The 22,776-nt window shown below is 46.0% G+C and overlaps 2 protein-coding genes across 2 annotated transcripts in view; both read left to right on the top strand.

Annotated features, from left to right (window-relative positions):
* The window catches only part of LOC6051582, a 44,289-nt gene that overhangs the window by 2,237 nt on the left and 19,276 nt on the right, over positions 1 to 22,776 (top strand). The window contains 13 exon segments of the mRNA XM_038266526.1: positions 38 to 2,177; positions 2,180 to 2,314; positions 2,316 to 2,676; positions 2,679 to 3,234; positions 3,236 to 3,862; positions 3,942 to 4,022; positions 4,024 to 4,201; positions 5,244 to 5,355; positions 5,358 to 5,887; positions 5,976 to 6,355; positions 13,238 to 13,349; positions 15,313 to 16,363; positions 16,500 to 17,226. Of these exon segments, the coding sequence (XP_038122454.1) occupies positions 38 to 2,177; positions 2,180 to 2,314; positions 2,316 to 2,676; positions 2,679 to 3,234; positions 3,236 to 3,862; positions 3,942 to 4,022; positions 4,024 to 4,201; positions 5,244 to 5,355; positions 5,358 to 5,887; positions 5,976 to 6,355; positions 13,238 to 13,349; positions 15,313 to 16,363; positions 16,500 to 17,226 (6,990 nt within the window).
* LOC119765095 (caskin-2-like) lies at positions 14,835 to 18,084 on the top strand. The gene is given in 5 exon segments (XM_038248248.1): positions 14,835 to 15,147; positions 15,150 to 15,290; positions 15,293 to 16,330; positions 16,333 to 16,476; positions 16,479 to 18,084. Coding segments are annotated over 5 exon segments (2,148 nt in total). The 5' UTR covers positions 14,835 to 15,074; the 3' UTR covers positions 17,231 to 18,084.

The following is a 22,776-nucleotide window of genomic DNA, read 5'->3' as shown; positions in this document are numbered from 1 at the left end:
ACGTTGTGAAACCCGGATTTTCCTCTCTCGTCCGCAGATCCCAACCCGCCATGGACCGCCACTCCGACTCGTCCCAGGAACCGATGGACATCAGCTCGTCGATCAATCGCAGCGGCACCAGTACCGACGCGAACAACTCCACCCTCAACAGCTTGCTGCTGCTGAACAAATCCCGCCAGACGGCGGCCGAGTCGTCCGACAATGTCGACTCGGACTCGGAAGAGCAGCAGGCCGGAGGTCGTCACCTGCGGCACCAGCGGGCGCAGAACCTCCACGCTCTGATGGACAACATGCTGCGCCGCAAGTTCCACAGCATGAACAACAACAATTACAGCGGCACGGAAAAGCGATCACCGCCGACGCTACTCCAGCAGCACCTGTCGGCGGGTAGCGAAACCAACAACAACAACCAGACGTCAGAAGCGAACTCGGAATATGTCTGTCCAATCTGCAGCACCGTGTCCGCGACCAAGCACGACTTTACCGAGCACATCCGGTCGCACAACAACAGCGGCAAGGCGGCAGCGGAAGCCGGCACCACCGAGTTTGTGTGCAAGATCTGCTCGAAGGTGCTGTCGTCGGCTTCGTCGCTGGATCGGCACGTGCTGGTGCACACCGGGGAGCGCCCGTTCAACTGTAAGTACTGCCAGCTGACGTTCACGACGAACGGGAACATGCACCGGCACATGCGAACCCACAAGCAGTCCGAGCGGGAGAGTTACGAGAGTGACGCGTCGACGGACAGTGGAGGTGGGAGCAGCTCGGGGATGTCGAACAATAACAACGGGAGTTATGGGAATAACTACGATGGGGAGGGGAAGCGGAAGAACAGTGACGAGAACGTGCACTACAAGCGGAAGATCCGGACGATCAACAACAATCACTTGTTGGATGGGAGTGTGACGGAGGGTGTGCAGAAGTTCTGCTGTCCGGTTTGCATCCGGAACGACTTTTCGAGCATGGTTAGTTTGGAGAACCACATGGATCGGGAGCATCCGCAGATTCCGGCCAAGTGCCGGCACTGCGATGTGGTGTTCAAGAGTTACAAGGCGTTGAATGCGCATCGGTGCGGAAACAACAACTACCAGAACATAACGCCGGGGTTTAAGGACCTGACGTTTGTGGACTTTTCCAGTGAAAAGTTCCCGCTGATTGCGAAGAGCGTGTGCGAGCAGAGCATCCGGACGCCGGTGACGAGTCAGAAGTTCGAGTGCTCCAAGTGCTACCGGGCGTTCCCGTGCTCGAAAACGCTCGACATGCACACCAAGGACTGCGGAGTGTCCGAGTACGGAAGCAGCCCGACCGAGAAGCGCAAGTGGAAGACCAGTGAAGCTTCGTCGGAGGACGACCTCAAGCGGGACGACTTCTTCGCCAACCTGGACCTCCAGAACAAGTCCATGTCGACGAACATGAGCTCGAACGTGTCGGAAGCGCCAACCACGCCCTCCTCGCTGGACAAGTCGTTCTCCTCGCCGATCATCAAACAGGAACCGAACTACTACCACCACAGCGGTTCTACCTATCCACAACAGCAAGACACCAAAGATCTCGCGGACATCCAGTCGATCATCAACGTTACCTCGTCCGGTGGCTTCTTCCGGCAGCAGCTGGACAAGGACCCGTACCCCAAACAGGAGGAGGAGGAAGCGCAGGACGCGTTCACGTCCGAGTTCCGCAAGATGAAGCTCCGGGGCGAGTTCCCGTGCCGCCTTTGTACCGCTGTATTCCCGAACCTGCGTGCCCTCAAGGGTCACAACCGCATTCACGTGTCCGCCTCCGGACCCGGTCCGTACCGCTGTAACATGTGCCCGTACCTCATCAACGACAAGGCTACCCTGATCCGGCACATGCGATCCCACAACGGCGATCGGCCGTACGAGTGCGCCCTCTGCAACTACGCCTTCACCACGAAGGCTAACTGCGAGCGGCACCTGCGGAACCGTCACGGACGGACCACTCGTGATGAGGTCAAACGCGCCATCATCTACCACCCCTCGGAGGACTCGTCCTGCGAGGATCCTCTCAAAAAGCTGCAAATGTTCAACACTCCCCCAACCGACTTTGATCGCGATCTGGATGATCACCCCTCGGACCGAAGCACTCCCGTTTCGCACCTCAAGGAGATGCTCATGCCCGTTCCGATGAGTCTGGTGACCAAGATTGACAATACGCCGGTTCCCCCACCACCCCAGCCAAGATCCAGGTCAAGAGTCTGGAGAAGCTCAACCAGTTGACACCTCCGCAGGAGCAGGACTACGACAAGGAGCCGGAAACCGGAAACCCCCATCGCCAAACCTATGGATCTCAGCATGGACGCGCTGGACCTGAGCAAGAAGGCGGAACCTCCGATGATCACCCGTCGACTGGAGCACGACGCCGATTCGGACCATCCCCGATCGGAAGACGACGATCACGACGCGGAAGACGAGGACGAGGACGAAGCGCAGCTTCGCCAACCAGCCAAGATCCCGAAGCTGGATCTGTCCCTGCTCGAGAAGAACCAGCAGCAGCTGCTGATGCAGCAAAAGTTCTTCAGCGAAGCCCTGTCCAAGATGGACCCCGCGCACTACTTCCAGCTGAGCCAGCTGTACAGCCGCTTCCAGCTGCCAACGTTCCCGCTGCATCCGCTGTTCCTGCAGAACCCGCTGCTGCGTGCCCCCGGCGCACTCGGTGACTTGAAAACTTCTTCCCCAAAGAGTTCCCCATGTTGCCACAAATGTCCGGCGGCAGCCTCATCGGCAACCCGTTCCACTCGCCCTCGGAATCGCCCAAGAGCGTCGTTCCGGAACCGCAGTCCTCCGCACCCGCTCCTCCCTCCGCCAGTCCGGTTCCTCCGCCGAAACACACCTACCATGCTCAACCCGCGCCACAGAGTTTGCCAAAGGTGCCGCAGGCACCGCCGTCGCAGCACCACCATCTCCACCACCAGATGCCTCAGGTTCCGCAACAAATCCCGCAACCCCCTCCGCCACCACCCTCGCAAATGCCCCCCATCCCACTGGGAAACGGCCCCGTCAAGATGGTCATCAAGAACGGCGTCCTGATGCCGAAGCAGAAGCAGCGTCGCTACCGCACCGAACGCCCCTTCGCCTGTGAGCACTGCTCGGCCCGCTTCACGCTCCGCTCGAACATGGAGCGCCACATCAAGCAGCAGCATCCGCAGTTTTGGTCGCAGCGTCAGCGCGGCGGTCACCACATGATGCGGGAGGGCGAAGCAGCGCAGCGGCTTCAGCTTCCGCAGTTCCTCCGCACCACCAAATGGCAGCCGCTTCGGCGGCATCTCAGAACAGGTCAAGTACGCCATCTTGGCGCAGCAATCGAGCAAGGGAGGTCAGGTTGGCGGGGGCGGCAGCAGCATGCTGCAGAACATCATTGCTCAAGGACAGAACCCGTTCGGGCTGCATCCGGCGCAGATGATGGCGGCGCAGCCGCGTGCTGACAACCACCATCACGTCAACAACGGGCACGGAGCGGACGACGAGGAGGAGGAGGACGAGCGCGAGCTCGTCATCGATGAGGAGTTCCACGCGGAAGATTTGACCAAGGGCAACGAGAGCGAGGACGAGGAGGAGCCGGAGGAAGAGGTTGTGGAGCCGAAGCGGGAGAGTCCCGTCTTCCAGCACCACATCCTGAAGCAGAAGCTGGAGGAGACGAAGGAGCAGCGACAGCAGGCGGCCAAGGCCGTTGCCGACGGGATTCTCGAACAGGCCATGCGTCAGCGGAAGGAGCAGGAAGCTGCTGCAGCAGCTGCTGCCGCAGCTCCAACCCCCGCCAAAGCCGACAACAAGGAGGAAGCGGACCTGGTGCCGGTGGCCAAGCTCGTCGACAACGCCACCAACGTCGCGTTCGAGAACTACTTCAGGTAAGCGACCCGCACATTCCACCCCGTAGTTAGTGTCCAGAATCGTTGGAATATTATTAATCGGTAGGTTTTTCTACAGCAGACCTGAGGTTCCGCTGTCGCAGGACCAGAGCGACGAGGAGGGTCTGGTCGCGTCGGGGTCCGCCTCGAGAGCAACAACCCGGCACGGACGACCCGCACCCGCTGTCGGCGCGCGAGCAGAACAAGAAAAAGTCCGCGTACAGCCTGGCGCCGAACCGGGTCAGCTGCCCGTACTGCCAGCGGATGTTCCCGTGGTCCAGCTCGCTGCGGCGCCACATCCTGACCCACACCGGCCAGAAGCCGTTCAAGTGCTCGCAGGTAAGACCTCACACATTTGATTATTTACATTTGAACCTACCTTGTTTTGCTCTGGAAGTTGTTCGGATCCGTCGGGAAAGTGCGTCTTTTGCAGATTTTTCAATTATTGCTTATTGCGAGATAAAATCACGTTTCTCCTTCGCTGTGAGTGACAGGAGATTATTGCCGCCTTATTACCGCAGTGTAAAAATCAGCAAGTTGAACTGAAATTCTGCGTTGATTTGGCTGTCAACTTGGTTTGTTTTGAATATTTTCCAAAAAGTCAGCTCAAAACTCAAGGCAACCTTTGACAACAGCCAAAAATGTGTTCTGCGGTCGTCTTGCGGCTGTCATGCGACCATTATCTTGCGGTCGTATCACCGCGCGTGAACTCTAATTATTGACGCCCGCAGTAATATCTTTTGCAAGCAGAACATAACCAAACTTTGGCACCTCAGCAAACGTCAAATCAAAACAAATTGCTGCCGGATCTTTTTCCGGATCTCTTCCGGAAAGGATCCGGCAGCAATGTGGTATGGTTTGAAGTTTGCAGAGGGTACCAAAAAAGGTAAACAAATCACTTTGTGCATCAGCCAATAGGCCTTAACCTTGGATGTAAACAAACAACTCATCACACTCACTTTAATATGTAATGCAAAAATTCACATCTCTTAATTTTTTTATCGCACATAAACACGTGTCACTTTTGCGAAATCTTGCTGCAAACTGAGCAGAACTGTCAAATTGTCACTTTTCCAACCGGTTCAATCCCACAATGAAAATGTCGGGCTTGCAGCAAAATTCTTTTTTTTGTCGGCAAGAGATCTTCTTTCATTCAAACAAAAACACGAATGACTTTAAAAAGCAGAACTGTCCAACTGTCACTTTCCAAATCGGTTCATCCCGCAATGAAAATGTCGGGCCGCAACAATTTTTTTTTTGACGGAAAGAAAACACAGAGCAAACTGAACCGGTTGGGAAAAGTGACAGTTTGTCAAACTTCAATCCACACTGAAAATGTCGAGCTAACAGCAAAATTCTATTTTCTTTCCCCTCTCAACAGTGCACACTGCTCTTCACCACCAAATCCAACTGTGACCGGCACCTGCTGCGCAAGCACGGCGACGTCGAAACGGCCATGTCCATCCCGGTGCCGATTGACGATCTGCTCGATCCAAGCCGGAACCGGTTCCGGTAGCTGTCGCCGAAGCCGCCATTGCCAACAAATCCAAAGCCACACCGCCGTCGTCGCGTCCGGTCAGTCCCAAGCCTGCTCAAAAAGATGACGAAGAAGAAGAGGACGAGGAGGAGGAGGACGAGGATGAAGACGATCAGGAAGAGGAGGTTGAGGAGCCGCCGACCGTGAAAGCGCTGCAAGCGCCGGAGGGAGAGGAACCTGAACCCATTCCATCGCCGGAGCCAAAAATCAAGCTGGAGGAGCCGGAGGTTGCGACCGCCGACGAGAACAGCTGCTCGATCCCGCCGATTGCGTCGGATCTTCCCTTCAAGTGCCACCTGTGCGAGAGTTCGTTCGCTGACCGGGTTAGCTGTCTGGACCACATCAAGGGGGCGCACGTGGCGGAGTTTGCCCTGCTCATGAACAAGGTCACGCTGGAGGCGGAGCGAAGCGCCGTCCGGCTCGCCGGACGACGACGAAAGTGGCGAGGGCGGCACTCGGGGCAAGTTCCCGACTATGCCAATCGGAAGGTAGGTCGCAGGTCAGTTGGCCGAACTTGGTTGGTGGATCTGGAAGGAACTAACCTCATTTTTTTTGCTTTTCTTTCACTCTATTTAGGTAATTTGCGCCTTCTGTCTGCGTCGCTTCTGGTCGACGGAGGATCTGAGGCGGCACATGCGCACCCACTCGGGCGAGCGGCCCTTCCAGTGCGAGGTGTGCCGGCGCCGGTTCACGCTCAAGCACAGCATGTTGCGCCACCAGCGCAAGCACAAGTGTTCGACGGGTGGCGCGCAGCGGCGAACCGGTTCCGAGGACGGCAGCGACGACGAGTCGGAAGCGCCGCCGGTTGCCGTGACGCGATCATCGAAAATGTCCCGGCTGGGGCCCAACTCGGCGGACCTGATTGGGAACCTGCTCGGCATCAGCGACCAGGGCATCCTGAACCGGGTGCTGCTCGGGTCGGCCTCCGAAGCGGCCAAACTGCTCGGCGTGGAGAAGTGAGCTGGGAAGGTGGGTGGAAGGAAGCAGCGAATCTAGTCAAAAACCCCGTAAGTTTTATCCTCACGAGCAACGATTTTAGCCAGATTTCCAAGTTTGAAAAAAAAAGCGAAGAAGATTTCCGCTCGCAACCGGTTCAACCGGTTCGGTGTCTGCCTGACGGCGGGTTGAAATTCCGATTGACGAGCCCGATCTCCTCGAATAGTAAGCGTTACGCCAAATTTCATCCCAAGTCGGATCTTCTCTTTTTTCGAAGTGTCAAATTTGACACTCATCGAAGTAATTTTAGAGGTTAAGTCAAACAAATCTTAGATTTTAACGAAACGAGAATCAAAATGCTAGCCGGTAAGAGTTGTAACGAGTTTTAGGGTAAGAGATTTAATTTCCCCGCCGTTTTATCCTCCCCTCTTAATCTTTCCCGTTCGTTTTGACAAACAAACGCAGAATTTAGTAAACAAAAACATTGTAATATATTAGCAAAGCATGGCCTTTTAAAACAAACAAGACAAACCGCAAAGTGGCTTAACTCGAGTAGCTTGAAGAGATCGCTTCTTTCCGGGGGCAATCCCGGAAGCGAGCAGGTAATAATCAAAAAAAAAATCGTGTAGTTTAGAGGTTAGGTGCACTTTTCGTGTGATTTGTTTACAATTTTTTACCTGTAGTGAATTGTTTTTATTAAACGTCAAAGCCAAAACCGCTCCAAGGTGACCGTACTTTACGCCATCCCTCTCTGTGTTTACAAACTCTATATATCTCTCTCTGTTTTATCTGTTATTACTTTGTTACAAAATGTCAAAAATAGCAAACTTGTCAAAATGTCAAAACGTCAAAATGACAAAAATGTCAAAATGTCAAAAATGACAAGAATGTCAAAATGTCAAACATGTCAAACATGTCCAAAATGTCAAAATGTCAAAAGTGTCAAAATGTCAAATATGTCAAAAACGTCAAAATTGTCAAAATTGACAAAGTTGACAAAATTGACAAAATTGACAAAATTGACAAAATTGACAAAATTGGCATAATTGGCAAAACTGACAAAATGGAGCACCCGCAGTCGAGCAGTTTTTGACAGTTCGCTCCATAAAAATACATTGTAGAAAAAGCAAAACTGCTCGAATGGAAATGCTCCATTGACAAGAATGACAAAATCGTTGATCATGATAATTTTGATAATTTTGATGATTTTGATGATTCTGATGATTCTGATGATTTTGATGATTTTGATAATTTTGATCATTTTTAACGTGTTTACTTCCTCTATTTTTCCTTGTGAAAATATTTAAGTAACGAAACAAACCTTTAAAAAGACTGTTGATTTCTGTTTTTTGCATTAATTTAAAACGTTATTATTTAAAACATAGCTCTGTAATTTGTAGAATTAAACTGAAAACAATGACAACGCAGCGTGCTTTACAAACGATTTTTCCTCTTTTAACTAGTTTTTAGTTAGTTTTAGCAAAAACACAAAGTGTGACGCGTGCTAGCACCAACCAACCAATTCTTTATGACATTTTTTTGTAAAGAATAAAACAAGCTTCTTTAGAGCCTTTTAGAGCGTAAGAAAATGTGCCTCTTTGTAAGTGAAACCCCAGATTTTTATTGAAAATAACAATTACACAAATCATGAAAACAAAACCATAGTGTGTAAGCCATATCGAAAGACACCAATCCAGAAATCCGCACGCGTAACTTTTTAAAAGTTCTCATTGTGTGACGATTTCTTTGTGTTAAATTATTTCATACTAACTTTTTGCCTTCAAAGTAGTCAAACACCTGTCGCCACCCTGTTCTGTTAGGATTAGGAATAGCTTTTAGAGTTTTTATCATTTTTCACATTTACTTTTATTATTTCACCACATTTTATTGAAAACAAAACAAACCAAGACATGCAAAGGAAGGGGGAAAAACAAATATACAGCAGATAACCAAAGTGCGGAAAAATTTGACAATGCCGACCCAAAACAATAAATAAACAAAATGGCGTCGAGCGAAATGATTGAAAAAAAAACCAAGTGTGCAATTGTAACATTTAGCAGCGAGCCGCCAAAAGATTAGCGCGAGAAAACAAGAAGTAAACAAACCAAAAACAAACGAGTGCTCTTAAATAAAAGAAAAATAAACCTATCGTGTAAAGATTAAACCTTCAAGTGCCATCTGTTGCGTGACAGCAAGACACGCACACAGACAGAGTCGAGTACGGTTGCTCATTTAACTTAAAAAAGCTGTAAAAATAAAAAAACACTATCTTTCATCGAACTTCATTTCAAACATAAATATATAAAATATTCAAACAAAAAAGAGACATAAACTGCGTGACAAAGTGAGAAATAAGTCAAAACGGTAAACAATTGTAAGCTGCTGAACTTGGGGTGTGTACAGCGCGAGAGAGCGCAGGAAGAAGCAGAAGCAAAACTCTACCCTTTTTACTAGTAATATTATGCGTTTGATCAGAGTAGAAAGCGAAGCAAGAAATACTTATTACGTAGATACAAATTTAATAAAGGCATAACTTATTGAAATATTATTATTATAATTATTATAACAATTACAATGAATTCAGAAAAAACAATGAAAAATAAAAACAAAACACTTAAGGCATAGTTACTTATATATTATATATATGAATAAACGAGATCTATGATTGAAATATATCAATAAACTTTTGAAAAGATGAAAAACCGCAATGTTTTAACAATTGAAAGAACAAATCCACCTAACAAAATAAAACTATCGTGCCTGCGTAAAAGCGCTGGCGTTTGAGTTTCGACTTGACGACTTGTTGATCTTTCGATTTTGCGAAACTTTGATGACAAAGGGGAGAGTCATTGGACCATGGTTGCATCTAAAAAAAATCGACTAAAAGAACGCGTTTCAAACGAGTGGTTTCTAAAAAAACGAAAGTATAATATTTTAATGATTTCGCTAAAATGAGTGCTGAAACGTTGAACTTTTCAGAACTTGTATCGACAAGTAAAATACAGTCTTGCCTCATACATTTCGAAAATAATAACACATTTTTTTAAATATTTAAAATTTTCACAAAACTACGTGTTTTCGAAAAATACGCAAAATTTCAGTTTTTACAGTATGGGTATCAAATGATTGGGATTTTTTCATACATTTCGAAAGTTATAACAAAAAAAGAAAATACCCAACATTTTCACTGTTCGGTCTACACCCGAACGCTGTGAAGTGGTGCGATTCTACCCATTTCACGTAAACGTTGTTCAGCGTGCAGCTGACGCAACACTGCCAACCTGACGCGCAACGGCAAGCAGGAAAAGCGCGCACTGTCAAAACTCGTCAGAACTACGTATTTTCAAAAGAGAACGTAAAATTTCAGTTTTCAATATGAATAATGGTAATTAGAAAAATTTCGAAAAATATCCATCATCTGTTTAGCATATTTTTGTTTGAAAGTACTCATAAATTTCACAAAACTATGTAGTTTGAACAAATTATTTCTATCGGCATGTATGAAAAATTCCCGATCATTTGATACCCATATTGTGAAAACAAAAAATTGTTATTTTTTTCCAAAATACGTAGTTTTGTGAAAATTTTGAGTGCCTCAAAAATGTGTTTTATTACATTCAAAATGTATGAAATATTTAGACTATTTGATAATATTTGAATTGTTGATTATTTTTTTGAAAATACGTAGTTCTGTGAAACTTTTTTATTATTTTTAAAAATGTATGAAAAAATCTCGATCATTTGATACCCATATTAAAAAAAATTGAGAAGTTTTTCAAAAAAACGTAGTTTGGTGAAAATTTTGAGTATTTAAAAAAACTGTGTCATTACTTTCGAAACCTATGAAAATACTGATAACCATATTGTAATAAACTAGAATTTGGAGTATTTTTCGAAAAACGTAGTTCTGTGAAAATTTTTAGTATTTTTAAAAATATATTTTATTGCTTTCGAAAAGTATAAAAATTCCGATTCATTTGATACCCATATTGTGAAAAACAAAAAAAAATGTTATTTTTAACGAAAATACGTAGTTTTGGGAAAATTTTGAGTACCTCAAAAATGAGTTTTATTACTTTCGAAATGTATGAAAAATCCGGACTATTTGATATTATTTTAATTTTTGATATTTTTTTTTCAAAATACGTAGTTCTGTGAAACTTCTTATTATTTTTAAAATGTGTGTTGTTACTCTCGAAATGTATGACAAAATCTCGATCATTTGATACCCTATTGTAAAAACTTAAATTTTGAGTAGTTTTTCGAAAAACATTTTTTTTTGTGAAAATTTTGAGTATTTAAAAAAATGTGCCACTGCTTTCGAAATCTATGAAAAAATACTGATCATTTCTTGAGTTTTTTTTTTAAAGTCCAATAAACCAAATTTTCAGTTTTTGCTTTATGGGTGTCTTTTAATACCCCTGATTCAAGGCGGTTTCGAAAAACACCCAAAAAGCAAAAACTGGAAATTTGGTTTATTGGACCTTTTCAAAAAAAAAAAAAAAAAACTCCACATTTGATAACCGTATTGTAGTAAACTAAAAATTTGGAGTATATTTTCGAAAAACGTAGCTCTGAAAAATTTGAGTATTTTTAAAATATGTTTTATTGTTTTTGAAATGTATCGAAAATTCTCGATTATTTGAAAAACAAAAAAACGATTTTTTTTCGAAAATACGTAGCTTTGTGAAAATTTATAGCATCTCAAAAATGTGTTTTATTACTTTCGAAATGAATGAAAAATCACGATTATTTGTAATTTTGATGATATTTTCAAAAATACCTAGCTCTGTGAAAGTTTTGAGTATTTAAAAAAAATGTTATTACTTTCGAAATGTATGGAAAATCGTGATCATTTGATACCCATATTGTAAAAAAGCTGAAAATTTGAGTAGTTTTTCGAAAAACGTAATTTGGTGAAAATTCTGAGTATTAAAAAAAAATGTGTAATTGCTTTCGAAATCTATGAAAAAATACTGATCATGTGATAATCATATTGCAATAAACTGGAATTTGGAGTATTTTTTCGAAAAACGTAGTTCCGTGAAAAATTGGAGTATTTTTATAAAAATGTGATATTGCTTTCGTCATGTATGAACAAAATTCCAGAACATTTGATACCCAGCACGCAGTTTTTTGAAAATTTTGATTATTTTCAAAAAAATATGATTAATTTAGAAATTTATGAAAAAATCCCAATCATTTGGTAACCATATTGTAAAAATTGTGATTTTGAGTATTTTTTTGAAAGTAAGAAGTTTTTTGAAAACTTTGATTATTTTCAAAACTTTGTGTCATTACTTTCGATATTGTAAAAACTTAAATTGTGATTTTTTTTTGTGAAAATACGCTGTTTTTTTTTAAATTAGCATTTTTATAAATTTGTGTTCTTACTTTCGAAATGTATAAGGAAATCCTGATGATTTGATACCGATCTTTAAAAAACTTAAATTTTAAGTATTTTTTGAAAATACGTAGTTTTGATTTGGATCCTGCTGGTTTGATGGAATCACTGTAAAGTAAAAAAGTAAGCTTTGAAAATAATTGTTGGAAACATTTTGGTAACAACTGCAATACCATTGAAAATCTTGATTTTTTTTATAAAAGGTTAACGTGTCTCATTTATTTTTAGTGTAACTATTTCTTGATTTTCATAAATTTATTGATATTGCGCTCATTTTTGATAGTAGTGCAACTGTAGTGACATATAAAACATTTCTGGAGTTTATTTTATTGAAAAGGTCCAATAAACCGACAGTTTTTGCTTTTGTGTTTTTGAAACCGCCTTGAGTCAGGATTTAAAAACACCGAAAAAGCAAAACTGAAAATTTGGTTTATTGGAACTTAAAAAAACTCCAGATTTGGTACAACGTTTTCCTTGAATTTTAGAAAATCAGACTTGCAGCCTAAAATTTTTGAATGAACAATGGGGTGAAAACAAAAAAAAATGACTAAGCAAATATGAATCCTAAAAGTTTTGATCCAAAACAAGAAAGGAGGAGCATTTTTCTTCTTCAAGTTTCACACTGAATTGAAGTTTTGAAATGGTTTCATTTGACTTTCAACCAATTGAAAGGAATAATCATTGGATTAATTTGGTTGTTTGTCTTAAAATTAGTAGTTGTTCAAATAAATGTTGGCCAAAATGGTGATGAAATATAAAAAAATGCATTTTGAAATTTAATATGCAACCTCGCAAATTTGACTAAAATGAGATCGAAGAACTCAAATTTGATAAAGAAAGCAAGAACTGCAAAACAAAATGTTCATGGTTCGATTTTTCGAAGTCCCATACAAACTTTAAGATGTTCGAGTCTGGACTGCAGTTTTTTTGTGATAAACGTCGCCGCAGCAGTTGATTTTTTCAAATTTTTATTTCTCACTTAAAAATTCTTAAGAGAAAATCAACGACCTAATTTCTTTTATTTTTATTATTTCTCTGTAATTTACCATTAGTTTTGAATAATTTCTAATTTTTACAAACCGTAATTTTATTTAAAAAGTGACGGTACCTGTTTGTGTTTGTTACACAAATCCTGGTTCATCAAAATCATGCTAATGTGCATTGTCAAATATCCATTCATTTAAAAATAACGGTCATTTTAAATTCATAATTTCGAATTTCCCGAAAATTTAAAAAAAAATAGCTTGAATTTAAAAACTTGAGAATCGTTCAACAAAATCAACAATGTCAACAAATTCAACCAAATTAACAAAATCAACGCAATCGTCAGAATCGACAAAGCTCTAGTTGAAGCCAATTAAAAATGAAATTAAATTTAAACAAATATTATATTTTGGAGAACTTTCGATCTTAATGTGTTTGTAATACCCTCAAAGTATGCAACATTAAACATTTGCCACACCTTTGTAGTCAACAAACCTTGCGCAACGCTCACCAGCAACGTGTGCTCACCACCAGAGGTCTCCCGCGTTCCCGAGCGTCGACCAAGTCGACGAACGCCGCGTTGTTTACGGCTGTCAAGCTTTCTGGTGATTACTGCGCAAGGTCACGTAGGCCATCTGTCAGACCGTGTCCCCTCCAACTCTGGGTGGTGCGGGACGGAAACCACTCTCTACTGTCAATTCGCGCCAGATATTCAAGTTTCAACGGTTGCTAGAGCAAGAAAGAGAGAGGGGAGAGCGAGACAGTCGATTCACTCCGCTCAACCCAGCGCGTTAAACGTTCCGTCATCATCGCGTCGACTTCGTCGACTCGACCACCATATTTCTTCGACGAACCGCACAAGACTGCAGCCGCCGCCGTCATCGACGGTAGTCACCACAGAGACACCGTCACGGGCAGAGAGTGTGTGTCGCGCGCGCTGAAGGGAGCAAAGAAAAAAAGAAAAGTCTTCGCACAGATTTGCTGCGGACACGGTAGTGCGCGGTTCCAGTAGGAATTGACGGGCGGACGGAATCTAGTTGGGAACAGCAGGCCGCGCCGAGAAGTGAATCGGGAGTGAGGAGACGACGCCAAAAGGATCGCCCCATTTTGAGGTCAAAAGTGCAGTCGACAAAAGAAGGAGTCAGCGCGATAGAAAACGCGAACAAGGAAGAAGAGGAATATCTACGGCAGCGGGAGAAGAAGCAGACACAGTCAGTCGGTCCGAGGGAAGAAGAAACGGGGAGGAAGAGGAGAAAAAATCAGTAGGCGCTCTATCGCCAGACTCGTGAAACTCAATTTTTCTTGTGGTGCTTGCTCGCTCACGCGCGTGAGTGTGAGTGAGACGGGACGTCGGCACAGCATTCTCCTCGAGGCTTGTTTGTCATAAAAGAAGCAGTCGGTGGTGGAGCGAGAGGAAGAAGAAGAGGAGGAAGCAGGGAAAAGAAACTACGGCGACGACGAGGAGTAGTACAACCGTACGACGACGACACAGCCGTCGCGCCACAGAGTCACTGACAGCCACTGCGCGGAGTAGTAGTAGCAACACAGACACACAGAAAAGTCGATCATCGAGTATTGACGGTGAAGAAGGCGAGAGAGAGTGTGTAAAATTTTTCCAATAGTGGTTGAGAAGTGGTCCAGAGCAGCGACTCGGGAATATTGTCTTCCAAGATTTGACTAATTGAGCACAATTGTGAGTCGTTCCAGGGAACGATTACATGTTGCCGAGGAGCAGCAGATCAAGCGAAAAGGAAAATTGATACGTGCAGACACGGAGTCAATACAAGTACACGGATACACACACAGACACGAACGCAGCGACATTAGACAGGCAGCATGGAAAGCGGAACAAAATGAAGCCATAACACCTACGAAGTTGACGCGAGTCGAACTCGGTTGCCATCTGCTCGAGAAAACGGCCAAAACGGGTCGGTTCCGGTGCGGAACTGGTTCCGAAAAGCGGTGGAAACCAAGGGAAGTTCCGAAAGTACCGGGAACGGATTCGGTCGGTCCCGAGGGGTTGCCGGATCAAAATATTTACATAACATCCTGAACACGGTGGAACACGGACTGCGGTCAGCCGAATTGTGTGCGCGAGTGTGTGAATTAGAGTGTTGGGAAGACTACGGAAAACTAATAAGAAAAAAATCTACTGCGCGAAGCAAAGTGAAAAAAGGTCGAGATAATCGCTGGAAAGTGCAATCAGAATTGTGTAAGCCAGTATAGGAAGAAGACGACGGAATTCCGAATCCGGATGAGTGGGCTCCAGCGAACCAGTTGTCTCCTTTTTGCCTTAGTTTCCCTCTTTATTTGGATGCTGCTCGCGAGAGCCGCTGCCGTATGCCCTTACAATGCGAAAGCTAAGTGTCAACACGGGAGGAATGTCCAGACAATCTAAATCGGCACCGCAAGCCAAGAAGGTGATGCCCCGGCTGTTCCGGACGTGTACGGAAGAACGAACGGAACGCAGCAGCAGGGTGGGGACGAGATACAGGTTGCCGCAGCGGCCCAACAGGAAACGCCTTCATCGCTAATGCTACGCTACGATCATACGGACTATGCCGATGATCAGGAATTGATCTCACGCAGTCGCCCGGCCGGGACAGCCCGATCAGCTTGTCCGGATCGGCTGGTTCCGGTTCGCGGCACTCGACTGCCAGCTTGGACTCGGGCCGGGCTTCGTCGTACCTGACGGGTGCGTCCACCTCTTCGAATCGAAGCGGTAACGGAGGCTACGGAACGCTTTCGTCGCCGCGATGTTCGGTCAGCTCGTGCTCGATCGGATCGGGGAACCACCGGTTGAGCAACCACTCGAACCGAACCGATCACGACATCATCTCCGAGTGGCTGATGGAGATTCACTTCCACGAGTACACGTATCTGTTCCTGGAAGCGGGGTACGATCTGTCGACGATCGCGCGAATGACTCCGGAGGATTTGACAGCGATCGGCATCAAGCAGCCGACGCACCGAGAAAGACTGAAGCGGCACATTGACACGCTGAAGCTGCCGGATGCGTTGCCGAACTACGTGCCGGGTTCGATCGACGAGTGGTTGCGTCTGCTACGGCTTGAGGAGTACGTCCAGCCACTGCTAGCGCAGGGGTACGTAACGGTGAACGACGTTACACAGCTTACGTGGGAAGATCTGGAAGACATCGGCATCGTGAAGCTGGGTCACCAGAAGAAGATCCTCCTGGCGATCAAACGCGTCAAAGACATCATCAGCGGAAAGCTGGGCGGAGGAGGCCAATACGCTACGGTCCCGTTGCCACAGGCTACAACAGCTGCCTTGCACTGTCAACCGACTGGCGTTCCGCTCCGCGGTCAGTTTGACGAATCGCTCGAAGGTCACAAACAGCTGACCTACTCGACGTTCATGCGACAACCCACGGATCCCGGCGCGTACTACTGCCAACAACCGCCGGCCATTTCATACCCGCACGTTCACTTTGACGGCACGCAGGCCATCTACCGCCGCAGTTCGTACGACGACAGTGACATAACCCCGACGAACGAACTCGGCGACGCACATCACCTGGCGCAGATGCACCAGCAACATCCGGCCCAGCACCAGCAGCCCTACTACCAGGGCGGCGGAACCCTGCCCGGCAGCATCAACGCAACAGCTACGGCGTCCGGTTAACCCTGTGCCAGAACCCGATCGGTCCCGTCGGAACAACCCAACGGCAGCGACCCATAGCGAAAATTGTAGCCAATAACCTTAAGCTGGCGCCCACCTCGGACGGTGGCCCAGCCCTCCCTACCCGCAACTAGGCCACATCGAGAACGTCGAAATGGCCACGGCAGCGCTGGACGCTATGCACTTCTCCAACTACGCTTCCTTCCCGCACCATCCGCTTAAATACAATCCCGCGACGAGCCAACCTCCAACCTCCCAACAGCCCCAGCCAATCTACCACAATCAGATTATCCTCCAGCAGCAAGCCGCTGCGCAGCAACAGCAAGCCGCTGCGGCCGCCGCAGCCGCCCTCTACTCCAACTACGCCGGCCAAACGCACCAGACGACGGTCGAGATTCACAAGACCCAGCACGACAACAAGAGCAACTCCAGCCTCGAGTCGATCGACCAGATCCCGTTCGCCAACGAGAACGCCGGCACGATCAAGCAGCGCTCGATGAACCGCATGGTCGATCACCCCGCGCTGCACGAGCGGCCCCCAACCGCCGCCACCATGCTCTCCCACTCGTCGTCCTCGACGTCCTCCTCCTCGTCGACGGGTTCCATCACGACCACCCTGGCCGGCTGCATCCAGCAGCTGTCGCCGCCTCAGGAATCCGCCGGCGGCGTTGCGCCCAATCAAAATTGCTCAAACAGTGCCAGCGGGCCGGGCTCGTGCAGCACGTCGCCGACGCAGGCCGCGGCCGCTGCGGTCGTCGGAACGAACGTCCTCAACGACATCGGCAACATGCTGGCGAACCTGACGGACGAGCTGGACGCGATGCTCGAGGAGGAGAACCGGGCCGGTATCAGCGATATAGAGTGAGTGTTTGTTTTGTTTTCGTGGGGCAAAGTGCAAGGGCATGTTGGCGCTGATAAGGGGGACTTCAAAGCAACAGACCTGCTGGCGGCTCGGTTTGTTTCACTTTTCCTATTAGATTCGATTGGACGGTATTTACACAGGTCGGGAAAAGACATTCTCCACAGCCTCACAGAACAAGGTTTGGTCGAACAAGAACGAATCACAATATGAGTGACGATAACAACAAGATGGGACTGTTGTTGACATCTCTGGATGACAACTGAGTTTAGCTTCACGGCACACTTCGTTTCTTCCCATTTAACAACAATTTCGCTTCGACTCCCGTTTGCGAAAACGACATTTGACAGCTCAACCCAGCTTGCCATAATGTAGCCGTAATCGCGCAAACAGCGCGTTGCTTTGTGCGCCAAACTGATCGATGGCGTCATCCCAGCTTGCTTCGACAGCTGACCGATTCTTGCCTCAAGACTCAGAATGCGGTATCGATTTCCGCGAGAGAATGACAAACATCCGGCAAATCTCAGAACTACTGCCCTTTCGTCGGTCGGCACCTTGCTCTGCGTCAAGCTCCACATAGTCAGTCAGCGGTGGCGGCGTTTGATTGCGATAAAAAGGCAGCCATTTCTCAGGGTAAAAGCAATTAGTTCTCGCTCTATAGAGTCATTATTAGTCGACGAGGCTCGGCTCTAAACCGCATTCCGATGGTCACGTGGGTTCTGGCGATTGCTTTGTGTTTGATAGAGCTGCGAAATTCTTGGAAAGTTCCACCTGACCCGGTAGGTAATTAGTCTGATTTCGGCTTGTCGTGCCGACTCTTTCAAGTGACAGCTGTTTGTTTACCTTTCGAATCATTGTTATCCGAGCATTCGTTGGTGAAGGTTGTCTGAATCAACATGACTCGTCGCGTCCCGGCGCAAAACGCCGGCAATATTGCCCTACCTGCGGCTCAAGCAGGCAAAAAGTGGGAATTTCCAAAGGAAGGTTGAGGCCTCAACTGATGGCCAAAACCGGGGATTTCCAAAAGGAAGGTGCTTTTGGAAGTGACATCGAACAGCAAAAAGACGAAAAAGAGCGACGGTACTGTACCGATGGATGAGGAGGAGGAGAACTCTTCGTCGCACGAGGAGCAGCTATTGAAGAACAACCAGTTCGCTGGACTGCCTGACGAGGACCAGGTAGCGGAAGCAAAGGAGAATGAAGTGAAACAGCGAAAGGAGAAACTGCCTCCTTTTTATGTGAGGCAATCAGCAGCAACGATCGACTTTCGAGCGGGGCTGGTTGAACTCATCAAGTCTGGGAAAGTCCTAGGCAACATTCGTCTGTGTCAGGACGGATTTAAGGTGCTGGTGCAATCCAGGCAGCACTATCAACTGGTCAAGGACTACTTGACCGAAAACGAGGCGGAGTACTTTACCCATGATGTCGTCATGGATAAGCCGTACAAAATCGTCGTCAGAGGTCTGTACGACATGCCAGTGGAGGAATTAGCTGCCGAGCTAAAAGTTTTGAAACTGGATGTGTTGGCCGTGCACAAAATGAGCCGACGCAACAAAGACATCAAGTACCGTGACCAGCTCTACCTGCTGCATTTGGCTAAGGGATCGACGACGCTTCCTGAGCTGAAGGCAATCCGAGCGGTTTTCAACATTATCGTGTCGTGGGAGCGATACCGACCAGTGCACCGTGACGTCACACAATGCTTCAACTGCCTGGGCTTCGGGCACGGAGGTAAGAACTGCCACCTGAAGCGTCGTTGCGCCAAATGTGGTACCGATGCGCACATCACATCCCAGTGCATCCAAGATTCGCTGGTGAAGTGCCTCAACTGCAACGGTGAGCACTCGTCAACCGACCGAAAGTGCCCCAAGAGAGCTGAGTTCGTGAAAATTCGGCAGCAAGCATCGACGAAGAATCAGCCTCAGCGTCGTAGAACTCCTCCAGCCCTGGTGGAGCAAAATTTCCCTCTTCAACCGCGACGCCAGGTCCCGAACTTGGCACCGTTGCCGTTGGATCCCAGGAAGAGAGCTGAGATGAATCATCCACGGCCGGGTTCCAGCCAGGAGCCGAGACCGCCACCACCGGGCTTCAGCCAGGAGCCAAGACCAACCCAAGAACCAGCAGTTGAGGAAAATGGTAATGATCTTTACACCTCAACCGAACTCCTCAATATTTTCAAACAGATGTCCGCTGCACTGCGTGGATGCAAAACCAAGACCCAGCAGATTGAAGTGCTGACCTCGTTCGTCATCCAGTATGGATCGTAGGTCCCTCAAGCTGCTGAATTGGAACGCTTGCTCCATTAGGAGGAAGAATTTAGAGCTGGTGGATTTTCTTCGCGAGAAGGAGATCGACGTAGCTGCCATCACGGAAACTCATCTGAAGCCCGGTGAAAAAGTTTATCTGCAAAACTACAAGATCGCGACGCAGCTCGACAGGACCACCTCTGGAGGAGGAGGTGTGCTTGTCGCTGTTCATCGTGATCTCAAGCCACGCCGGCTGCCACACTTTAAGCTGGACATCATCGAGGCCGTTGGGGTGGAAATTCCCACTTCGGTTGGCCCAGTACTCTTCATTGCTGCATACTGCCCACGTCAGGTGAATGCCAGAGATGGTTCAGCAGCAAAACTGAAGAGCGATATCCAGAAGCTGACACGGCGGAGCGCAAAGTACATCATCGCTGGCGACCTCAACGCGAAGCATGAAGTTTGGGGCAACAGCAGGAGGAATCGGAACGGAGTGATTCTGCACAACGATCTGCAAAACGGATACTACAACGTTGTGAGTCCGGATCGTCCAACGAGGGTGGCTCGGTCTGGGAATCACTCAATCATCGACTTCTTCATTACCAATATGGCTGAGAACGTGGCTCATCCTGAGGTGTTTGAAGAGTTGAGTTCTGATCACTATCCGGTGGTTGTGGAGGTTGGAGCTTCCGTTACTCCGCAGCGGCAACCAACCCGGAAAGATTACCACAACGTTGACTGGCAGCAGTTTCAGCAAGTGGTAGACGGCAACATCGACTATGATCAACACCCGGAAACTTCTGCCGATATTGATCGTTCGCTGGAGGTGATCCAGCAGGCTATCAACCAAGCAGAGGCTGCCAACGTTCGGGAGGTTCCTGTTAATTTTAAGGTAACTGATATTGACGTAGATACTAAACACTTGATTAGACTTAGGAATGTTTATAGGAGACAATATCAACGGACTGGGGACTATGACAAAAGATTTCAGAACAATTTGAACAAAATCATACAAGACCGACTTGACAATATCAGAAATCAAGAATTTTCAAAACATGTAAGCCAGCTTGGGAATTATTCAAAACCATTTTGGAAACTTTCAAAAGTTCTTAAAAACAAACCAAAGCCTATTCCTCCTCTTATTGTTGAGGATTCTCCTTTGATTACATCTGAGGAAAAGGCAAATGCACTTGGGCTTCATTTTGTTAGTTCTCATAATCTTGGCGCTTCCATGACCAGCCGTAAAGAAACATCAGTTGCCAATAGTATTTCAACAATTAATAACTCTACCTTTGAATTTCCAGCAGATTCCCATGTTTCTGGTGAGGAAGTCAAAGTTGCAGTAAAACAAATGAAAAATATGAAAGCTCCTGGCTTTGATAACATTTTAATCTAGTGTTGAAAAAACAGAGTGATCAGTTCTTTCAACATCTAGCCAATATTTTCAATAAATGTTTGCAACTTGGTTACTTCCCCACCAATTGGAAACTGGGCAAAGTCATACCAATTTTGAAGCCTCAAAAGATCCAACATCGCCAACAAGTTATCGTCCCATTAGTCTTTTGAGTAGTCTGTCCAAACTCTTTGAGAAGGTCATCTATTCAAGGCTTTTGGATTTTACCAACGATAATAATATAATTTTGAACGAGCAGTTTGGCTTCCGAAAGGGACATAATACTGCTCATCAGCTTACGAGAGTAACTAAAATCATCAAGCAGAACAAGCTTGAGTCTAAATCAACTGCTATGGCTTTGTTGGATGTTGAGAAGGCTTTTGACAATGTTTGGCATGATGGTTTGATACATAAACTGTATTTATACGGTTTTCCAATGTATCTTATCAAAATTATCCAGCACTATCTTTCGGAGAGATCGTTCAGGTTTTTCTGAATGGGATTGCTTCTGGATTATTCAACATTGATGCTGGGGTTCCCAAGGAAGTATTCTTGGCCCACTTCTGTACAATATTTTTACATCTGATTTGCCTACTCTTCCTGGTAATGGTGTGTTGTCACTTTTTGCTGATGACACTGCCGTTATTTATAAGGGTAAAATAACCAGATATTTAGTTGGCCGTCTTCAGAAGGGTCTTGACGTTCTTTCCGAATACTTTGGCGACTGGAAAATTCGCATAAATGCAGCCAAAACTCAAACCATCATTTTTCCACTTTCCAAATCGGCCCGATTTGCCCCAAAGGATGATGTTTTGATTAAAATGAATGATGTTTCGATACCCTGGTCAAAGGAAGTTGTCTATTTAGGTCTCATACTTGACTCGAAACTTTTGTTTCGGCAGCATGTAGACAAAATATTGAACAAGTGCAGCATTCTCATCAGGTGTTTGTATCCTTTAATTAACAGAAAATCAAAGCTTTCTTTGAAAAATAAGTTAGCTGTTTACAAACAAATAATTTACCCCGTTATTGAGTATGCAGTACCTGTTTGGGAGTGTTGCGCTAGAACTCATAAATTGAAGCTCCAGCGTGTCCAAAACAAGGTACTCAAAATGGTTTTGAATGTTCCTGGCTGGACAAGATCAAGTGAGGTTCATGAATTAGCAGAAGTAAAAACGTTGGATCAGAAGATTCAAGAGAAATGTTTGAAATTCAGGGAAAATGTGCTATTTCTGAATACCCTTGATTCAAGGATTGGTTTAGTTTATGGTAAGTTTAAGTTAGTTTTAGGTTAGGTTATGTTTTCTTGACATTTTTTTTTTCCTCATTGTACCTAGTGTTACAAAAATGATAAATCATATACTTTTAAAGTTATGAAAATAAACAGTGTTTAAATCACGAAAAGCAAACTAAAGCTGAAGAGCCACAGCTGACCACTTATTATGTAAACCAAATGTAATTATTATAAGAAAGATTCAATAAAGTATATTTAATTCAAAATACCTTTAAAGCGTACGCTGACGCGAAATGACTCATTTTTGGGTTAAACAGTCTCCAAGATCAACTTTTGCAGTCACGGAAACTAATCATTCTATCAAACTCGCGCTTTTATCGCTGAGCAAACGGCCTTGCGGACCTTGCACGGATTACGTGACGGCAAACAAACACTTGTGTGTGCAGTGTTTGCAGCAAGTTGAGTGTTTTTTTTTTTCACGCTGCATCTATGTATGTGTGAGCACTTGCGATAACAATCAGCTCATTTCTAAGCCACACTTGAGTCGGCTCACGTTCGCCAAAAAAGGAGGACTTTCTGTCTCGCTTTCGCATTCACACTTGCATGCTAAAAAGCCCCCCTCGATTTGACAGCAGGCAGTATTTCACACGATTTTCGCTCCACGCCAGTCGTCGTGGAG

The sequence above is a fragment of the Culex quinquefasciatus genome, chromosome 1 (assembly GCF_015732765.1).
Source record: "Culex quinquefasciatus strain JHB chromosome 1, VPISU_Cqui_1.0_pri_paternal, whole genome shotgun sequence".
Classification (NCBI taxonomy): domain Eukaryota; kingdom Metazoa; phylum Arthropoda; class Insecta; order Diptera; family Culicidae; genus Culex; species Culex quinquefasciatus.
This window is presented reverse-complemented; position numbering and strand designations above follow the sequence as displayed.